This window comes from Carcharhinus amblyrhynchos, chromosome 5, assembly GCF_965287045.1.
Source record: "Carcharhinus amblyrhynchos chromosome 5, sCarAmb.v2.hapA, whole genome shotgun sequence".
NCBI classification, from domain to species: domain Eukaryota; kingdom Metazoa; phylum Chordata; class Chondrichthyes; order Carcharhiniformes; family Carcharhinidae; genus Carcharhinus; species Carcharhinus amblyrhynchos.
This window is the reverse complement of record NC_137328.1, coordinates 121,810,521-121,830,042: the sequence shown is the minus strand read 5'-3', so window position 1 is coordinate 121,830,042 and position 19,522 is coordinate 121,810,521. Positions and strand designations below refer to the sequence as shown.

General features: G+C 45.9%; 1 protein-coding gene across 3 annotated transcripts in view; it reads left to right on the top strand.

Annotated features, from left to right (window-relative positions):
• Positions 1-19,522, top strand: part of hgfac (HGF activator) — a 70,537-nt gene that overhangs the window by 47,220 nt on the left and 3,795 nt on the right. For 2 of the 3 annotated variants that reach the window (XM_080189493.1, XM_080189494.1), the window contains 8 exons: positions 509-640; positions 7,109-7,219; positions 9,583-9,757; positions 10,461-10,555; positions 11,863-12,103; positions 14,566-14,705; positions 14,825-14,965; positions 18,952-19,100. In XM_080189493.1, coding sequence (XP_080045619.1) covers positions 509-640; positions 7,109-7,219; positions 9,583-9,757; positions 10,461-10,555; positions 11,863-12,103; positions 14,566-14,705; positions 14,825-14,965; positions 18,952-19,100 — 1,184 coding nt within the window. Of the gene's footprint in view, positions 1-508; positions 641-7,108; positions 7,220-9,582; positions 9,758-10,460; positions 10,556-11,862; positions 12,104-14,565; positions 14,706-14,824; positions 14,966-18,951; positions 19,101-19,522 lie in introns of those variants that run through there. The other variant, XR_013886696.1, reaches the window with a different exon arrangement.

The window sequence follows — 19,522 nt, the reverse complement described above, 5'->3', positions numbered from 1 at the left end:
ACATTGAGGGAGCGATTATTGTTGTTGCACAGTTCACCAGACTCTCTATCTCATTCCTGTACTCTGTCTCGTCATTGTTTGAGATCCGACCCACTGCGGTGGTGTCATCAGCAAACTTGAAAATCGAGTTGGAGGGGAATGTGGCCACATAGTCATAGGTGTGTAAGGAGTATAGTAGGAGGCTGAGAACACAGCCTTGTGGGCCTCTGGTATTGAGGATGATCGTGGAGGAGGTGTTGTTGTCTATCCTCACTGATTGTGGTCTGTGAGGTAAGAAGTCCAGGATCCAGTTGCAGAGGGAGGAGCTGAGGCTCAGGCCACAGTTTGGAGATGAATCTTGTAGCAGTAATGGTGTTAAAGGCTGCACTGTAGCCTATGAATAGGAATCTGACGTTGGTGTCTTTGTTATCCCAGTGTTCCAGGGTTGAGTGTAGGGCCAGGGTCATTATACGCATATCATCCTCGATATTGCATTGACTTGGTCTTTCTCTTTTGCTCGGTGTTCCAGTGAAATGCTTCGACAGTGCCCATCACAGGTACTTCCTGACTGGAGAACGATGGATCCGAATGACTGGAGACCAGGTTAAAAATTGCGTGTGTGCTGACAGTGGGCCTGAATGTCACAACATTCAGTACAAAGGTATTGTCAGGAATTCATAACACTTCCCACATTCAAAGAATCTTTGCAGTGTGGAAGGAAGCCATTCAGCCCCTTGAGTCTGCACTGGCTCTCTGAAGAAGCATTCTCCTCAGAACCATAGAGTCCCTATGGTGCAGAGAGAGGCCATCTTGTCCATCGGGTCTGCACTGATTCTCCAAAAGAGCATCCCACTCAGGCCCTCCCTCTTCCCATAACCCTGCTAATCCACCTGTGCATCTTCGGACACTAAGGGACAATTTATCAAGGCCAATGCACCTAACCAGCAATTCTTCGGAGTGTGGGAGGAAACCCATGCAGACACGGGGAGAATGTGCAGACTCCACACAGATAGTGACCCGAGGTCAGTATTGAACCTGGGTCCCTGTTGCAGTGAGGCAGCAGCACTAACCACTCTGTCACCATGCTGCCCTAGCTTGAATTACAGGCTAATCCTTCGCTAAGGGCTTCTCCCTCCTCCCACCTTCTAACAGCTATGTTAATTTCCGACATCTCACTGGTTAAAACCCTTAATTGACATTTAGGGTCTGGCTTGGAACATTAGCTGGAAACATTGAGGTTATTCTACTTAGTGCAGAGATGGATAAGGGGTGATTTGATAGAGATGTTCAAAATCACAACATTTTGAAATCGAGAAACTATTCCCCTCTGTCAAAAAGGTTGGTAAACACAGTAAGAAGCCTGACTACACCAGGTTTAAGTCCAACCGATTTATTTGATAGTAAACTCACAAGCTTTCGAGGTTTCCCTCTTTGTCAGGTGAATGGAGAGCTCTGGCTTCAGACAGGCACTGTCTGAGGCCAGAGCTCTCCATTCACCTGACGAAGGGAGAAACCTCGAAAGCTTGTGAGTTTACTATCAAATAAATAGGTTGGACTTAAACCTGGTGTAGTCAGACTTCTTACTGTGTTTACCCCAGTCCAACACTGGCATCTCCACATCAGAAAGGTTGGTAACCAGAGGATAATTGGCAAAATAAGCAGAGGAGAGATTAGACAAAACACCCACGTAATAATTATGTTTCAAACTGGATTGTCTGAAGGACTGTATTAATTTGCAAAAAGGAATTGAATAAAATTTTGAAGAGGAGGCTATTGGAGAACTATAGTGAAAAGCAGCAAGGATTGAGCTATTTGGAGTTTTGAAGAGTCAGCATTGACATAAGGAGCTGAATGGCCTCCTTCTATCTGTAAGATTCTATTAGTAACCTGAGTGCTTTTTTCATTTATTCATCAGATGTAGATATTGCTGGCAAGGCCAGCATTTATGACCATGAAAAAATCTAATTTATCACTCACTTGTGAGATCCAAGGCGTCCTCCACTTTCTTACCCCAGGACAACAGGACATACCTGAGCTCCGTATCTCACTCAGTTAGCTTTGATCCCAACTCCCATTCATCTTCAAAGTGAAAGGATAATTTACAGCTCAACTGTTTACAACTTGATGATCCACAACATCTTTCTGGGACTTTTGGAGATTCAGGGTTTACTCATTGTAGGATTAGAATCTCCAGGTATTGTCTCCTTGTCAATAAAACAATGAATCCTTTGACCTCCAACAACTAATCTTACTGTGGGGATGCTGGTGTTGGACTGGGATGAACACGTTGACAGATCACACGACACCAGGTTATAGTCCAAAAGGTTTATTTGAAATCACAAGCTTTTGGAGTGTTGCTCCTGCATCAGGTGGAGAGAGATGCACAGGTGCAGAGTATATAAGAACATAAGAACTCAGAGCAGGAGTTGGCCATTTGTCCCTTGAGCCTGCTCTGCCATTCAATAAGATCATGGCTGATCTTTTTGTAGACTCAGCTCCACTTACCCGCCCGCTCACCATAACTCTTAATTCCTTTATTTTTCAAAAATTTATCTATCCTTGCCTTAAAAACATTCAATGAGGGAGCCTCAACTGCTTCACTGGGCAGGGAATTCCACAGATTCACAACCCTTTGTGTGAAGAAGTTCCTCCTCAACTCAGTCCTAAATCTGCTTCCCCTTATTTTGAGGCTATGCCCCCTAGTTCTAGTTTCACCCACCTGTGGAAACAACTTCCCTGTTTCTATCTGATCTATTCCCTTCATAATCATATATATTTCTATAAGATCTCCCCTCATTCTTCTGAATTCCAATGAGTATAGCCCCAGTCTACTCAGTCTGTCCTCATAAGCCAACCCTCTCAACTCCGGAATCAACCTAGTGAATCTCCTCTGCACCCCCTCCAGTGCCAGTATATCCTTTCTTAAGGGAAGAGATCAAAACTGTACATAGTACTCCAAGTGTGGCTCACCAGCACTTTATACAGCTGCAATGTAATCTTATTGTTTTTAAACTACATCCCTCCAACAATAAAGGACAAAATTCTATTTGCCTTCTTAATTCTTGTTCCACCTGCAAACCTTGAGATTCTTGCACAAGGACACCCGGGTCCCTCTGCACAGCAGCTTGCTGCAGTTTTTTACGATTTAAATAATCGTCCATTTTGCTGTTATTCCTACCAAAATGGATGACTTCACATTTACCAACATTGTACTCCATCCGCCAGACACTTGCCCACTCACTTAGATGATCTATATCCCTTTGCAGACTTTCAGTGTCCTCTGCACACTTTGCTCTGCCACCCATCTTAGTGTCATCTGCGAATTTTGACACACTAGGCGGAGTGATGATAGCCCGATACTCACAGGTAATCAAGAATGTCAACGGATATGTACAGGCAGTGTCGTGCAATGTAGGCGGCCGAATAATAAGTCTTTACAGGTCATCATGAGTGCTAATCGACAAATGCAGGCAGTTAAGTATAATCAGTATGTATAAAGTGTCAACAGGCTGTGTAACAAGTTAAAGGATAACCCAAGAACTGATAATTTAAGGCAGAGAGATAATTACAAATAATCAAAAAGTAAAAGCATAATAATGCAAATGCTGGAATCTGAAGCAAAAACAGAAAATGCTGGAAATTCTCAGCAGGTCTGACAGCGTCTGTGGGGAGAGAATGTTCAAGAGTCTAGATTGCCCCCGACAGCTGAATCAAGGTATACATGGTGTCAAAACAGGACTGCCAGGGAGATTTCTCCCCCACAGAACAGTATGGTGAGATTACATGCAGCATGACATGAACCCAAGATCCCAGTTGAGGCCGTCCTCATGCGTGTGGAACTTGGCTATCAGTTTCTGCTCAGCGACTCTGCGCTGTCGTGTGTCTCGAAGGCCGCCTTGGAGAATGCTTACCTGAAGATCGGGTCAGACTGAATGTCTGTGACCAATGAAGTGTTCCCTGACAGGAAGGGAACATTCCTGCCTGGTGATTGTCATGGGGTGCCAGTTCATCTGTTGTAGTGTCTCACCGATGTACCTTGCCTTGGGACATTCTTCCCTGCAGCATGTGAGGTATGATATGGAGATACTGGCATTGGACTGGGGTGGGCATAGTAAGAAGTCTCACAATACCAGGTTAAAGTCCAACGGGTTTATTTGGTATCATGAGCTTTTGGAGAGCTGCCCCTTCATCAGGTGACACTCACCTGAGGTGAGGGCTGGCCTCCATGCTGATTATACCTAACTGCTTGCACTTATCTATTAGCATTCATGAATACCTGTAAAGAGTTGATGGGGATGGGGGTGATTCTCCCAAAAGAACTCTAAGTGCTGAATTCATGTAAAAACTGGAGTAAACTGCTTGATTTTTCAGTGGGATTTTCAAAATAAATCTCCCACACTTTGAGTAGTGCAGAGTGCACTAGAGCAAATCACTCTAAAAATCAATGGGCAGGACCTATTCCCGCTGGAGAGGCTGGGAGTATAGTGCTGAGTGGCCACTGCGCATGTGCTGATCTGTCAGCGCCAAGATCAGCGCATGTGCAGTAACCCAGCACTACTGGCCTCTCAGTCACTGGCCAATCCCACAGCCCTGCATCGCTGCCCCTCTGAACCCCCCCATGATCTGATTGCTGCCCCTCTCCCCAGGACGTGTGTGGGCCAGTCTCAAGCCCGTCAGCCTGCTTCGATCTCTCACCCCCACCCCCTGCCAGTCCGCCTCAATCTCCTCGCATCCTTTAGCAGTCCTCATCTCCTCGACCCTCCACCCCACTGGCATCCCTGACCCGCCCCCCAAAAGTCCCGACCCTTCCCCCCCACCCTGCTGTCCCAATCTCTCCGGCAAGATGCCCCTGAGCATGCCACTTGGGCAGTTCCAGGGGGCCAAGCTGGCACTGCCAAGCTGACAATGTCCAGGGGTGGGGACCTCCTGGGGAGTAAGTGGGGAGCTATTGTAAACCCCACTGGAGTGAAACATTCCTGTTGGAGGGGAGAGATTCCTACCGGCCAGGAGGATTCACTCCCAGGCCCACTAATGGCATTTAAATGTGCATTGCATAAATTATTCAGCTCCAAGCTGATTTCTGGCATGGAACCGATGGCACCAGAAATCTAGCACCTGGAGACTGGAGGAGGCCATGGCATCCAGCGGGAAGCTGTTAAGATAGTCCCCCAGCCCTGCGGGTTGGGAGAGTCTCCCCTCTGTAATTCAGGCAGCCCACACTGCACTCTCACTGTCTGTACTTGTTCATTGACCCTCTTGATTACCTGTATTGGGCTATCATTACTCTGCCTATATATTCCGTGTTTGCGCACCTCTCTTCACTTTCCCTGACAAAGGAGCAGTGCTCCAAAAGCTTGTGATTTCAAATAAACCTGTTAGACTTCGAATACAAGGGGGCATGGGTTCAAGATGAGAGAGGGAACATTTAAGGGAGATGAGCAGGGGGAGGTTTATCACACAGAGAGTGGTGGGTGCTGGAATGCACTGCCAGAGGAGATGATGGAAGCAGGTACATTGGCAACATTTAAGAGGCATCTAGGTGGTGCATGAATAGGGAGGGACACAGACCAAATGAAGGAAGGAGGTTTTCTTTAGTTTAATTAGGGCATCAATCTTTCTTGATTTTCAGAAGGCGTTTGACAAGGTACCTCACAAGAGGTTATTGCAGAAGGTCAGGGGACATGGAGTTGGGGGTAGGGTGTTAGCGTGGATAGAGGATTGGTTGTCAAATAGGAGGCAGAGAGTGGGGGTCAATGGGCGCTATTCGGATTGGCGGTTGGTGACTAGTGGAGTGCCCCAGGGGTCGGTGCTGGGGCCTCAGCTATTTACCATTTATATAGATGATCTGGAGGAGGGAACCGAGTGTATGGTGTCGAAATTTGCTGATGACACCAAGATTGGTGGAACGGCAAATTGTGCGGAGGGTGTGGAGAGTCTACAGAAGGATCTAGATAGGCTGGGCGAATGGGCCAGGAAATGGCAAATGGAATTTAATGTTGGCAAGTGCGAGGTGGTCCACTTTGGTAGGAATAATGGTAGGAAGGATTATTACTTACGTGGCGAAAAACTGCAGCAGGTGACGGTGCAGAGGGACCTCGGGGTCCTTGTACATGAGTTGCAAAAACCCAGCTTGCAGGTGCAGCAGGTGGTCAGGAAGGCGAATGGGATGCTGGCCTTCATAGCGAGGGGGATTGAATATAAAAGTAGGGAGGTCTTGCTGCGGCTGTATAGGGCATTGGTGAGGCCGCAGCTGGAGTACTGTGTGCAGTTTTGGGCACCGTACTTACGCAAGGATATTTTGGCCTTGGAGGGAGGCTGATGCCGGAGTTGAGGGGGTTGAGCTATGAGGAGAGGCTGAATAAACTAGGCTTGTACTCGTTAGAGTTCAGAAGAATGAGGGGAGATCTCATTGAGACGTATAAGATGTTGAATGGGATGGATAGGATAGAGGTGGAGAGACTCTTCCCACTCAGAAAGGACAGTAGGACTAGGGGGCACAGCCTCAAGATAAAGGGGGGGCGGTTTAGAACGGAGTTGAGGAAGAATTTCTTCACTCAAAGGGTGGTGAGTCTCTGGAATTCTCTGCCCGTTGAAGTGGTGGAGGCTGCCTCGCTAAATATTTTTAAGACACGGGTTGATAGGTTTTTGATAAGAGAGGGGATTAAGGGTTATGGGGAGAGGGCGGGAATGTGGAGCTGAGACACGACAGATCAGCCATGATCTTATTGAATGGCGGAGCAGGCTCGAAGGGCTAGATGGCCTACTCCTGCTCCTATTTCTTATGTTCTTATCATGATCAACACTGGCTTAGAGGGCCGAAGGGCCTGTACCTGTGCAGTACTTTCCTTTGTTCTTTGTTCGTTGACTATAAACCAGTGTTATGTTTCCCAACTTACTGTCAGCCCACAGTGCAGGCCAAATCACCCCTTTCATTTGACCCAAATAGATTCTTGATAAACAAAGGGGAATGAAAGATTATCGTGGGCTAGGCAGAAATGTGGGGTTGAGGTTACAATCATCTTGACCTTGCCAGATAGCAGAGCAGGCTTGAGAGGCTGAGCGGCCTACTCCTGCTCCTGGTATGTATATCCGTGTGTTATTTTTCACCAATTCTCTTGTCCTTTTTCAGATTGCAAGGTTAATCACTGTCTCCGGGGTGGTGAGTGTCGAGCAATCCAGGACACGGGGGAGATGATTTGCCAGTGCAGAGATGGTTTTGTGGGGAAGTACTGTGATATAGGTACGCTCCTTGATTGGAATCAGCTTTCGCCTGTACAAGTGCTTTATCTTAATACAAGAACAAAACTCTGCAGATGCTGGAAGACTGAAATAAGAATGAAAAATGCTGGAAATACTCAGCAGGTCTGGCAGCGCTCGCAGGGAGGGTAAAAGAGAGTTAACATGAATGGGTTTTCATCCCAACTGGAAAAGGTTCGAGATTAAACAGGCAATAAGCAATTTTGATTTGATTTGATTTGTTATTGTCACATGTATTGGGATACAGTGAAAAGTATTGTTTCTTGCGCACTATATAGACAAAGTATACCATTCATAGAGAAAGAAACGAGACAGTGCAGAATGTAGTGTTACAGTCATAGCGAGGGTATAGAGAAAGATCAACTTAATGCAAGGTAGGTCCATTCGAAAGTCTGAGGGCATCAGGGAAGAAGCTTTTCTTGACTCGATTGGTACGTGATCCCAGACTTTTGTATCTTTTTCCCAAAGGAAGAAGGTTGAAGAGAGAGTGTCCGGGTTGTGTGAGGTCCTTAATTTTGCTGACTGCTTTGCTGAGGCAGCGGGAAGTGTAGACAGAGTCAATGGGTGGGAGGCTGGTTTGCAGGATGGATTAAGCTACATTCACGACCGGTTTCTTACAGGGAAAGGGGGGTTTGTGGGGCGTGGGTGGTGGGGAGAAGGGGGGTTGGTGGGATGATATCATGGATGGTGAAAGAGATGATGGTGTAAAGCAATAGAAAGTGGTAAAGAGACAATTAAGTAAGATGATTAACTATTAATTAATTAAATATGTGTTGAGAGAAAGTGTGTCTGGTAACAGCAGAATCATTGCCAGAGGCAGGCCAGAGGCTAGGAATACTGCGGTGAGTAACTCATCTCCTGATTCCCCGAAGCCCGTACGGCATCTACAAGGCACAAGTCAGGAGTGTGACGGAATATTCTCTACTTGCCTGGATGAGTGCAGCTCCAGTAACCTTATAGAGGTCTATAAAATAATGAAGGGCATAGACAAGGTAGATAGTCAATATCTTTTCCCAAAGGTAGGGAAGTCTAAAACTAGAGGGCATAGGTTTGAGGTGAGAGGGGGGAGATACAAAAGGGTCCAGAGGGGCAATTTTTTCACATAGTGGGTGGTGAGTGTCTGGAACAAACTACCAGAGGTAGTAGTAGAGACGGGCACAATTTTATCTTTTAAAAAGCATTTAGACAGTTATATGGGGATGATGGGCATAGAGGGATATGGGCCAAATGCGAGCAATTGGGATTAGTTTAGGGGTTTTAAAAAAAAGGGTGGCATGGATAGGTTGGGCAAGGGGGCCTGTTTTCATGCTGTAAACCTCTATAATACTCGAGAAGCTTGACACCATCCAGGACAAAGCAGTCTCACTTGATTGGCACCACATCTACAAACACCAACAGTCAGTAACAGTGTACCATCTACAAGATGAGCTGCAGCAATTCACCAAGGTTCCTTGGGCAGCATCTTCCAAACCATGACCACTACCATCCAGATTCTAGAAGGATAAGGGCAGCAGGCACATAGGAATATCACCACCTGTAAGTTCCTCTTCAAGCCACTCACCATCCTGACTTGGAAATATATCACCGTTCCTTCACAGTTGCAGGGTCAAAATTCTGGAACTCCCCCCTTAGTGGCATTGTAGTGTACCTACACCACACGGAATGCAATGGTTCAAGAAAGCAACTCGCCACTACCTTCTGAAGGGCAATTAAGGATGGTTAATAAATGCTAATCTATCCAGCGATGCCCACATCCCAAGAAAAAATAAAGTCTAAAAGAATGGAAGCAGTGTTTCTAATCTGAAGTTCTGGAATCAGTGTTGAGTCCAGGCCGCTGTAAAATGCTGAATCAGAATAGAAAGCCCTGCTCCTTGAGCGCAACTGGAAAATTGCAGGGGGCTGAGGACAGAGAGAGAGAGAGAGGTGCAGAATTAAGTTCTTTATTTTCTCATTTTGATTGGCAAAGGGGGGCACATGCAGGGAGCTGGGCTACAGAGGGGGTGGGCTGCAGAGGGTGCCATGACTGGGGACTCATCGGAAGGATCTCAATGCCCCAATGCTAACAAGGGTGGAATGATTGCTCTGGCAGACTCGCCCAAAAAAAACCAGGGTGTGCCAACTGGCAAAATCCTTCCAAACGTGCCAATGGCTGACGGGAAGAACAGGAGAGACTCCTGGTCAGCCACACTTAATGTGGAGTGGCACCCTGGTGACAGACTATATTCTGTATACCTATTCTGGGAATTACTAGCTGTGGAAACAGATGAAAGTCTGCCTCTGGACGCAGGAAGTGAATAGAAGAAGAAACTTAATCCTATGATCTCACAGATGTTTGTTTTGATCTAGATAAGGAAGCTACCTGTTATGAGGACAATGGGATGTCTTATAAAGGCACTGAGGATGAGAGTTCCTCTGGTCTCGAATGCATACCTTGGAGTGAGGAGTTCCTGCGAGATCAGTTAAACATCAGCAGTTTGGAAGGAGCTCTCCAGCTGGGTCTGGGCGACCACTCCTATTGCAGGTGGGAAGCAAAGAACTGAAGAAGATTCAGTAGTAACTGTCAAAAAGGGAATTGGATCAGTAGTTGAAGGGAAAACATTTTGCCAGACTATGGAGACAAGAGTAGAGGAGTGGGACCAATTGGCTAACTTTTTCTAAGAATCAGCACAAACACAATTAACTTGTTCTATGTATTATTCTCTGGTTGTATAATTAATTCAGTGTAAGCAGTGTGGAACTAGGTCATCAGTGTTGGAAGAGACAGGACAACACAAGAATTAGAAGCGGCAGCAGGCCTTCCTAAACATCTAAAGGCCTGCTCATCTAATGTACCTCATGATAAAACACTTGGAAATGGTCTGAGAGAGTGAAAGGCTCTTTATAAGTGTAATCTTTCTTCCTTCCCTCTCGCCTACCACCATGTGCATTGTAAAGTTTATTTATTAGTGTCACAAGTAAGGCTTACCTTAACACTGCAGTGAAGTTACTGTGAAATTCCCCGTCATCACACTGTTCAGGTCAATGAACCTAACCAGCACGTCTTTCAGAATGCGGGAGGAAACCAGAGCACCCGGAAGAAACCGATGCAGACATGGGGAGAACATGCAGACTCCACACAGACAGTGACCTGAGCCGAGAATTGAACTCGTGTGAAAGTTGATCTGTTGTGTAGGTTGATCACACGATGTAGAAAGATGGAGTCATGATCTAATTATCTGTTGCAGAAACCCAGATGGTGATGAGAAACCCTGGTGTTACATAATGTTGGACAATCATGTGTCCTGGGAGCACTGCAATATTGCAAAGTGTGGTTCGATAAGTGAGTATTCCAGCATCTTCCAATTTGTATTATTACTGGGTGTAAATTCAGGCAAGCTCATGTCATTGTCCTTTCATCAATATTGAGATAATGTGCAAATTCTTCCACAATATCAACAAACTTGATGCCAGTCTGACCTCATGGTCGGGTGTAACAGATTCAACAGCCAATTGAAGAGTGGGTTCAGTTGCCCTGCTCCCAGCGTCCAGGCCAATATTTCACTTATTGATTTGGTTTGATTTATTATTGTCACGAGTATTGGTATACAGTGGAAGGTACTGTTGATGAAGAGAGGAACTTGTCCTCCACTATGCTACCTGAAGTCGATGTCTATATCCTTTGTTTTGTTGACTTGAGGGAGAGATTATTGTTGTCACACCCGTTCACCCTCACCTGAGTGAAGGTGTAAAATCCCACCCTCTATCTTTTTCCTGTACTCTGTCGTCATTGTTTGAGATCCGACGCACAACGGTGATGTCATCAGCAAACTTGAAGATGGAGTTGGAGGGGAATTTTGCCACACAGTTATAGGTGTACGTGGAGTATAGTAAGGGGCTGCTGGCCAATCACCTTGGATGGTTGATGTTGCAGGTGGGATTTTCTTTCCAGATGGAAGTCTTTTCCTGATCCAAATATCACCCACGTTATGGTGGGCTGCTTCCCAAGCAAAGAGTAAGCCAAGATGTGGAGGAGAATCCAGCCCCCTGTAAAATCCAGCCTTTGCCCTTATAATCCAGGCTGACTGTAGTGCTGTACTGAAGGGGTGCTCCATTGTCAGAGGCGCCAACTTCCATATGCCATGTTGAACTTGTCCTTTCAAGTGGCCAAAAATTTTCCACGGGCACCACTTCAAAGTAGAGTAGGCAATGTAACATGCTATCTTGGCCAATATTCATCCCTCAACCAATATCTGTAAAAAAAAATTATCATGCCCATATTGCTTGCCTGTTTGAGAGGCATTTTGACAGGGACATGAATAGGTGGGTTTAGAGGGATATGGAGCACGTAGAGACAAAAGGTCTTTAGTTTAGAAAGGCGTCATTTGTTGGCGCAGGCTTGGTGGGCCAAAAAGCCTGTTTCAGTACTGTTTGTTTATGGGATCCTGCTATGCAAAATATCTTGTGCATTTCCCATACTCCAACAGTGACTACACCTCATTGGTTGTAAAGCACTTTGGGACACCCTGAGATTATGCAAGGTGCTATATAAATATAAGTTAATGCTATTCTTTCTAGTGTCACCTTGAGAGCACAAATTTGGGATGAGTTTGGATTTACCTCATACTAAGTTGTCCCACTGTCTTTCAGATGTATGGTCGAAGAGAGTTTCTCCTATTGCAAGGTTTGCAGTATCGATGTCTCCTCAACGCTCATCCATGTGTGGGAAACGTATCAAAAAGGGCCCAAGACCAAGGATTATTGGGGGTTCCTCAGCCATGCCCGGCTCCCAGCCCTGGCTAGCAGCCATATATACTGGGAAAAACTTCTGTGCCGGATCTCTTATATATTCTTGTTGGGTTGTCTCTGCTGCCCATTGTTTTGCTCATAGGTAACTATTGACCATTGGACTGGTAATCCAGGGACCCAGGTTAATGCTCTGGGACATGGCAGCTGCTGGAATTTCAATTCATTTAATAAATCTGGAATCGAGCTATGAAATCATCGTCAATCATAGAATCCCTACAGTGCAGAAGGAGGCCATTTGGCCCATCGAGTCTGCACTGACCACAATCCCACCCAGGCCCTATCCCTCCAACCTCATGTATTTACCCTGCTAGTGCCCCTGACACTATGCGGCAATTTAGCATGGCCAATCAAGCTAACCTGCACATCTTTGCACTGTGGGAAACCAGAGCACCAGAAGGAAACCCATGCAGACACGGGGAGAACATGCAAACTCCACACAGACAGTGAACTAAGGCCGGAATTGAACTGGGTCCTGGGCACTGGGAGGCAGCAGTGCTAACCACTGTGCTATCTAATTGTCATAAAACAAAACTCATCTGGTTCACCAATGTCCCTTTAGGGAAGCAAATCTGCTGTCCTTACCCAATCTGGCATCCATGTGCCTGCATACCCACAGCAACGTGGTTTAACCTTAACTCTCCCCTGAAATGGCCTTAGCAAGCCACTCAGTCAAGGGTAATTAGGGATGGGCAATATGGGCTTTGCCAATGACCCCCACATCCTATAAAATAATTTAAAAGAAACGGGGCAACCAATTCCTGAAGTTGTCAAGACAAGTTATGAATCCTTTCACTGAGTTGACAGATTGGTGTTGAGTCAGGGTATCAGGGATAGGCAAGTGGCGATGCCCAATCAGCCCAGTGGCTGGAGAGGCTGAGAGCCAACTCCAGTCCCTAATCCCTCCAGTCACCCTCCCATCAAACTGCAGTGTCCCTTATCCGGCAGGAACATCCAATCAGCAACAGAACATGGATCTCTGCCAACTCCAAATTCCTACATCTCCAGAAATCTTTCAATGCTGTCCGCCAGCGCGGATAAGGAATCCCACTAGAGGCCGGCATGAGACTGATTTGCATCCTGCTAATTACAGCACGGTGGCACAGTGGTGAACAATGCTGCCTCACAGTGCCAGGGACCCGGATTCGATTCTGGGTTTGAATCACTGTCTGTGTGGAGTTTACACATTCTCCCCATGTCTGCATGGGTTTCCTCCGGGTGCTCCGGTTTCCTCCCACCGTCCAAAGATGTGCGAGTTAGGTGGATTGGCCATGCTAAATTACCCCTTAGTGTCAGGGGGGCTAGCTAGGGTAAATGTATGGGGTTATGGGGATAGGCCCTGGATAGGATTGTGGTTGGTGCAGACTTGATGGGCTGAATGGCCTCCTTCTGCACTGTAGAATTCCATGATTCTAATGTGATGCAGATAAAGTCATGATGTGGAGACGCTGGCGTTGGACTGGGGTAAACACAGTATTAAGTCTCACAACACTACGTTAAAGTCCAACAGGTTTATTTGGTAGCAAAAGCCACTAGCTTTTGGAGTGCTGCCCCTTTGTTAGGTGAGTGGGAGTTCTAGATCCAGACGAAGGGGCAGTGCTCTGAAAGCTAGTAGCTTTTGCTACCAAATAAACCTGTTGGACTTTAACCTGGTGTTGTGAGATTTACTATGCAGATAAGGGCCAGAATCTTCCTTCCACACCCAACTCTCCATGATACCAGTGGAAATACATGTTGATCTAGACACATCTGGGCCAACCCAGCATAAGCTGGGATTTAGCTAAGGAAAGCCTGGGGCTGCCTCTGGAGTTTGTGAAGGAGGTCACCAATGATGCTGGATCCTGGAACACCACAGCAGTGGGTGAGATTATGGGGGCGGGGTTGAAACATCTATCATGTGGTATTCCAATTCCAGTGTCCTTGAGGAGCTCCATCTTCCAGCCTCAGAGTGTTCCTTGAGATCCTTCTTCATTCTTTGGAAGGTCCAAATTCTTTCTTCAATGGTGGGTTGGTCATGTTGGCTGCCTTACCAGTATGGCACCTGGATATTGGGCCATGCCATCAAACCCATCCTACCATGAAAGACTGTCAAACCTGCAGATACATCATTAATTGTACTAGGGATGGAAGATATGGCAAGGTGTCCTGTTGGCCCAGGACTTTCCACAGAATCCTATAGTACAGAAGGAGGCCATTTGGCCCATTGAGTCCATACCGACCACAATCCCACCCAGGCCCTATTCCCATAACCCTTCTGGTCCCCCTAACACTAGGGAACCATTTAGCATGGCAAATCAACTTCACCCTCACATTTTTGAGATTGTGGGAGGAAACTGGAGCACCCGGAGGAAACCCCACCCAGATATAGGGAGAATGTACAAAGTCCACACAGACAGCTGGGAATTGAACCTGGGTCCCTGGAGCTGTGTGGCAGCAGTGTTAACCTCTGTGCCACCGTAGATTCTTGTAGGTTTGTTAAAAAATGGTTTGTTTCTCATCGCTGTGTCCCCACAGTGAATTCTAACATGTATTCTCTTTTCTTTTAAGTCCACTGAGTTCATCTATCAGAGTTGTGTTGGGCCAGCATTATTTTAATAAAACCGACAAGAATACGCAGGTATTTGAAATCAAGAAGTACATTGTACATGATGAGTACAATGTATACGACGAAACAAAGCACGACATAGGTAACACTGCTGATTTTACCTTCCCTTTGAGCTTTGTACGACTGCAAAGTTTCATTTGAAAGGCCAGATACGTGTGCGTTTTTTTACGTGTCGTGAATGAACCTCTTTTGACCTCCTAGTCCTTCTGCAGTTGAAGAAGAAAAAGAAGCACTGTGCGATCAAGACTCGATTTGTTCAAACGCTCTGTTTACCGGCGGCCACTGACTTCTTCCCAGCTAATACTGAGTGCCAAATCTCTGGATGGGGACACACACATGAAAGTAAGAAACATTACAGTCCTCGTTTCCATATTCCTCAGCAAACTGAGAAGTGTGGGGAATAGTATGGTGACGGTGGCACGTTACAGTTACACACATGTTGTAGTCTGGAGCTATGGATAGTGATGGTAGAGGTTCCAAAGTCCTTTCCATCACATTGCTGACCAGGAACCTTGCCCGGTCTTACCCCCTGTCTTTGGTGTGCGTTGGAAGGATTTGCAAGATTGTGTTTTCTGCTGGCTGAGGACTGGAGTTGCAGAACTTGTTTCACAGTTGGTGCTGATGCCACAAGATGAAGTAGGTACACAGACACTGGGTTGGTCCTGCAGGTAGGAAATCTTCCAACAGGAGCAGGCTTGAAAAACAGGCGATTGTTCTGTCTGGAGAGCTGTTTGTTGGTGGTTCACCAGCTGGATGTTAAACAGCAGACTGCCTTTGAGGCTAATGGTGTGAGGTGAAAATTGTCCAAAAGGCCAGTGGTTATGTCATGTGATATGGACCATTAATGGCTAATTGCAGCTCAACAATCAGCTTCTGTGTTTCTGGCCAGAATTCCATTGTTCCTCCTTAAGGGACAGATGAGGTGGCTATTAACATCCACTCCAGTACAATCAGCTTCGATCTCTTTCCTTTGTGATAGTTCAGATTGGGAAGACAATTTGTCTGCACTTCTGTTGCTTTTGTTGATTATAAGGGGGCTACCTAATGAGGTGTGAGATTTCACAGGCTGAGACAGGAACTCTTTTGTTCTCAGAAGTCCCGTGGAACAAAGGATTATCCCTGTATTTTTATGACTTGCAGCAGTCATTCTTTTTGTTCAGCGGAAAATTGATGAAAAAATAGCAATAAGATTAAAGTTTTGAACATAAAGTAATGGATTTTTTTTCATGTTAAAGTCATAGACTCAGAGTCATAGAGGTTTACAGCATGGAAAACAGGCCCTTCGGCCCTACTTGTCCATGCTGCCCTTTTTTAAATGACTAAGCGAGTGCCAATTGCCCACACTTGGCCCATATCCCTCTATATCCATCTTACCCATGTAACTACCTAATGTTTTTTAAAAGACAAAATTGTGCCTGCTGCTTCTACTACCTCTGGCAGCTTGTTCCAGACACTCACCACCCTCTGTGTGAAAAAAATGTCCCTCTGGATCCTTTGATACCTCTTCCTTCTCACCTTAAACTCACCTTCTCACCTCTAGTTTTAGACTCCCCTACCATTGGGAAAAGTTATTGACTATCTAGCTGACCAATGCCTCTCATTATTTTATAGACCTCTATAAGATCACCCCTCAGCCCCCTATGTTCCAGGGAAAAAAGTCCCAGTCTATCCAGCCTCTCCTTATAACTTAAACCATCAAGTTCCTGTAGCATCCTCGTAAATCTTTTCTGTGCTGTTCCTAGTTTAATAATGTCCTTTCTATAATAGAGTGACCAGAATTGCACAAGTACTCCAAGGCTTTACCAATACCTTGTACAACTTCAACAAGATGTCCCAATTCCTGTGTTATGTTCTGATCAATGAAGCCGAACATGCTGAATGCCTTCTACACCACTCTGTCCACCAGTGACTCAATTTTTCATGAGCAATGAACCTGTACCCGTAGATCTCTTTGTGCTGTAACTCGACCCATTGCCCTACCATTAACTGAGTAAGTCCTGCCCTGATTCGATCTACCAAAATGCATCATCTCGCATTTATCTAAATTAAACTCCATCTGCCATTTGTTAGCCCATTAGTCCAACTGATCAAGATGTTGGAGAAATCCAATGATCTGGATGCCATGCTGGATTATTTTTCATGCTTACTTTTATAAAAATGTTCAGAGGTTTGCAAGAACATTTCCGGGGATAAGTTATAAGGAGATGTTGGCTCCTCGGAATGGAATGGAGGTTTTTCAAGTTGGTGAGACGTTTGGATAACATAGATAGAGAAAAAGCATTGCCCTGGGTGAGTTTATCACTAACTAGAGATCACAGATTTAACAACGTTTGCAAAAGATCTACACAGAAGCTGAGCACCAATATCCCACTTAGGGGGCTTTAGGGATTTGGAACGCTTGATTTGAAAAGGTGGTGGGAACAGATTCCATTAATAATATTGACAAATTCAGCACCATTTGTGACTCCACAGATACTGAGGCATCCCTTGTCCAAATGCAACAAGACTTGGACAATATCCAGATTTGGGCTGACAAGTGGTAAGTAACATTTGGACCACACAAGTGCCAGGCAGTGACCATCTCCCACTAACATTCATTGGCACTACCATAGCTGAAAGCTCACCATCAACATTCTTGGGGTTACCATTGACCAGAAGCTGAATTGGACCAGATACTTAAGTATTGTGGCTACGAAAGTAGATCAAAGGATTGTAATCCTGTGGTGAATAGTTACCTCCTGACTTCCCAAAGCCTGACCACCATCTACAAAGCGCAAGTCAGGAGTGTGATGGAATACTCCCCATTTACCTAGATGAGTGCAGCTCCAGCAACACTCAAGAAGCTTGACAGCATCCAAGACAAAACAGTCTGCTTGATTGACACCCCATCCACAAACACTCACTAAAATGCACTACAAGAACTCAGCAAGGTTCCTTAGGCAGTACCTTCCAAATCCATGACTGCTATTATCTAGAAGGAGAAGGGCAGCAGATACCTGGGAACACCACCATCTGGAGATTCCCCTCCAAGCCACTCACCATCCTAATGTGGAAATAGATCACTGTTCCTTCACTGTCACTGGGTCAAAACCCTGGAACTCCCTCCCTGACAGCACTGTAGGTGTATCTACACCTCAGAGACTGCAATGGTTCAAGAAGGCAGCTCACCACCACCTCCTCAAGGGCAATTAGAATGGGCAATAAATGCTGGCCTTGCCAGTAACATCCACATCCCATAAACTAATTTAAAAAATATATTAAAAGGGAGCTGGACAGGTGTTTGAGTAACAGACAAAGGATGGGAGATGATGGGATACAACACAATGGTAACACCAAGGGCCAGCACAGGCACTTTGGGCTGAATTGTCAGGATGTTGCCTAGTATGGAGGGCTTTAGCTATGAGGAGAGGTTGGAGAAATTTGGTTTGTTCTCACTGGAATGACGAAGGTTGAGGGGGTGACCTGATAGTAGTCTACAAGATTATGAGGAGCATGGACAGAGTGGATAGTCATAGAACATAGAACATTACAGCGCAGAACAGGCCCTTCGGCCCACAATGTTGCGCCGACCAATTAAAAAGCAATGACCCTCTAACCTAAACCAATCCCTTTCCATCCATAAACCTATCCACGGATCTCTTAGACGCCCCCAAACTAGACGCATTTACAACTGCAGCAGGCAGGGCATTCCAATCCCTCACCACCCTCTGGGTAAAGAACCTACCTCTGACATCCGTCCTATAACTACCACCCCTTAATTTAAAGCTATGCCCCCTCATGCTAGCTTTCTCCATCCGAGGAAAAAGGCTATCACTATCCACCCTATCTAAACCTCTAATCATCTTATATGTTTCAATAAGGTCCCCTCTTAGCCGCCTTCTTTCTAACGAAAACAACCTCAAATCCCTCAGTCTCTCCTCATAGGACCTCCCCTCCAGGGTGGAAGAATGAATTACTGGGGGCCACAGGTTTAAGGTGCGAGGGGCAAGGTTTAAAGGAGATGTACGAGGCAAGTTTTTTACATGGATGGTGATGGGCGCCTGGAACTTGCTACTGGAGGAGGTAGTGGAAGTGGATATGGTAGTGGCTTTTAAGGGGCACCTTGACAAATACATGAATAGGATGGGAATGCGAATGGAGGGATTATAGCCTCTGGAAGGGTAGGGGGTTTTAGTGCTGTTGGGCAGCATGGTTGGTGCAGGCTTGGAGGGCCAAAGGGCCTGTCCCTGTGCTGTAATTTTCTTTGATCTTTGAATTGCCTCTGCCTGTGCTGTACTTTTCTTTTATTCTCTAATTCTGCTTTCTCTTTTGCTTTATTCCTTTTCCAGATGCGAGTGAACATTCGAGAACTTTGCAGGAAGCCTCTGTCCCCATCATATCGCAGATATTGTGCAGCAGCAGCATGCTCTATGGCAGCGAGGTGACATCAGATATGCTCTGCGCTGGAGACCTCATAAAGCCTATTGATTCCTGCCAGGTACTCACTGTGCCTTCCACCTGAGCTTTCTCACCAAGCACAAAAAAACAAACATTATCGCAACTCCACTTCAGAAATGACCTCATTGACGGTGCTACACTTTGATTCAATCCTGTCGACAAGAACTTGGGGTGACATTTAGGGGGAATTTTGGGTGGCATGGTGGCACAGTTAGGACAGCACAGTGGCACAGTGGTTAGCACTGTTAACTCACAGTGCCAGGGACCCGGCTTTGATTCTGGGATCGGGTCACTGTCTGTGTGGAGTTTGCACATTCTCCCCGTGTCTGCATGGGTTTCCCCTGGTACTTTAGTTTCCTCACATAGTCAAAAGATATGCGAATGAGGTGCATTGGCTATGCTAAATTGACCCTTTGTATCAGGGGCACTATCTAGGATAAATGTATAGGATTTTGGTGATAG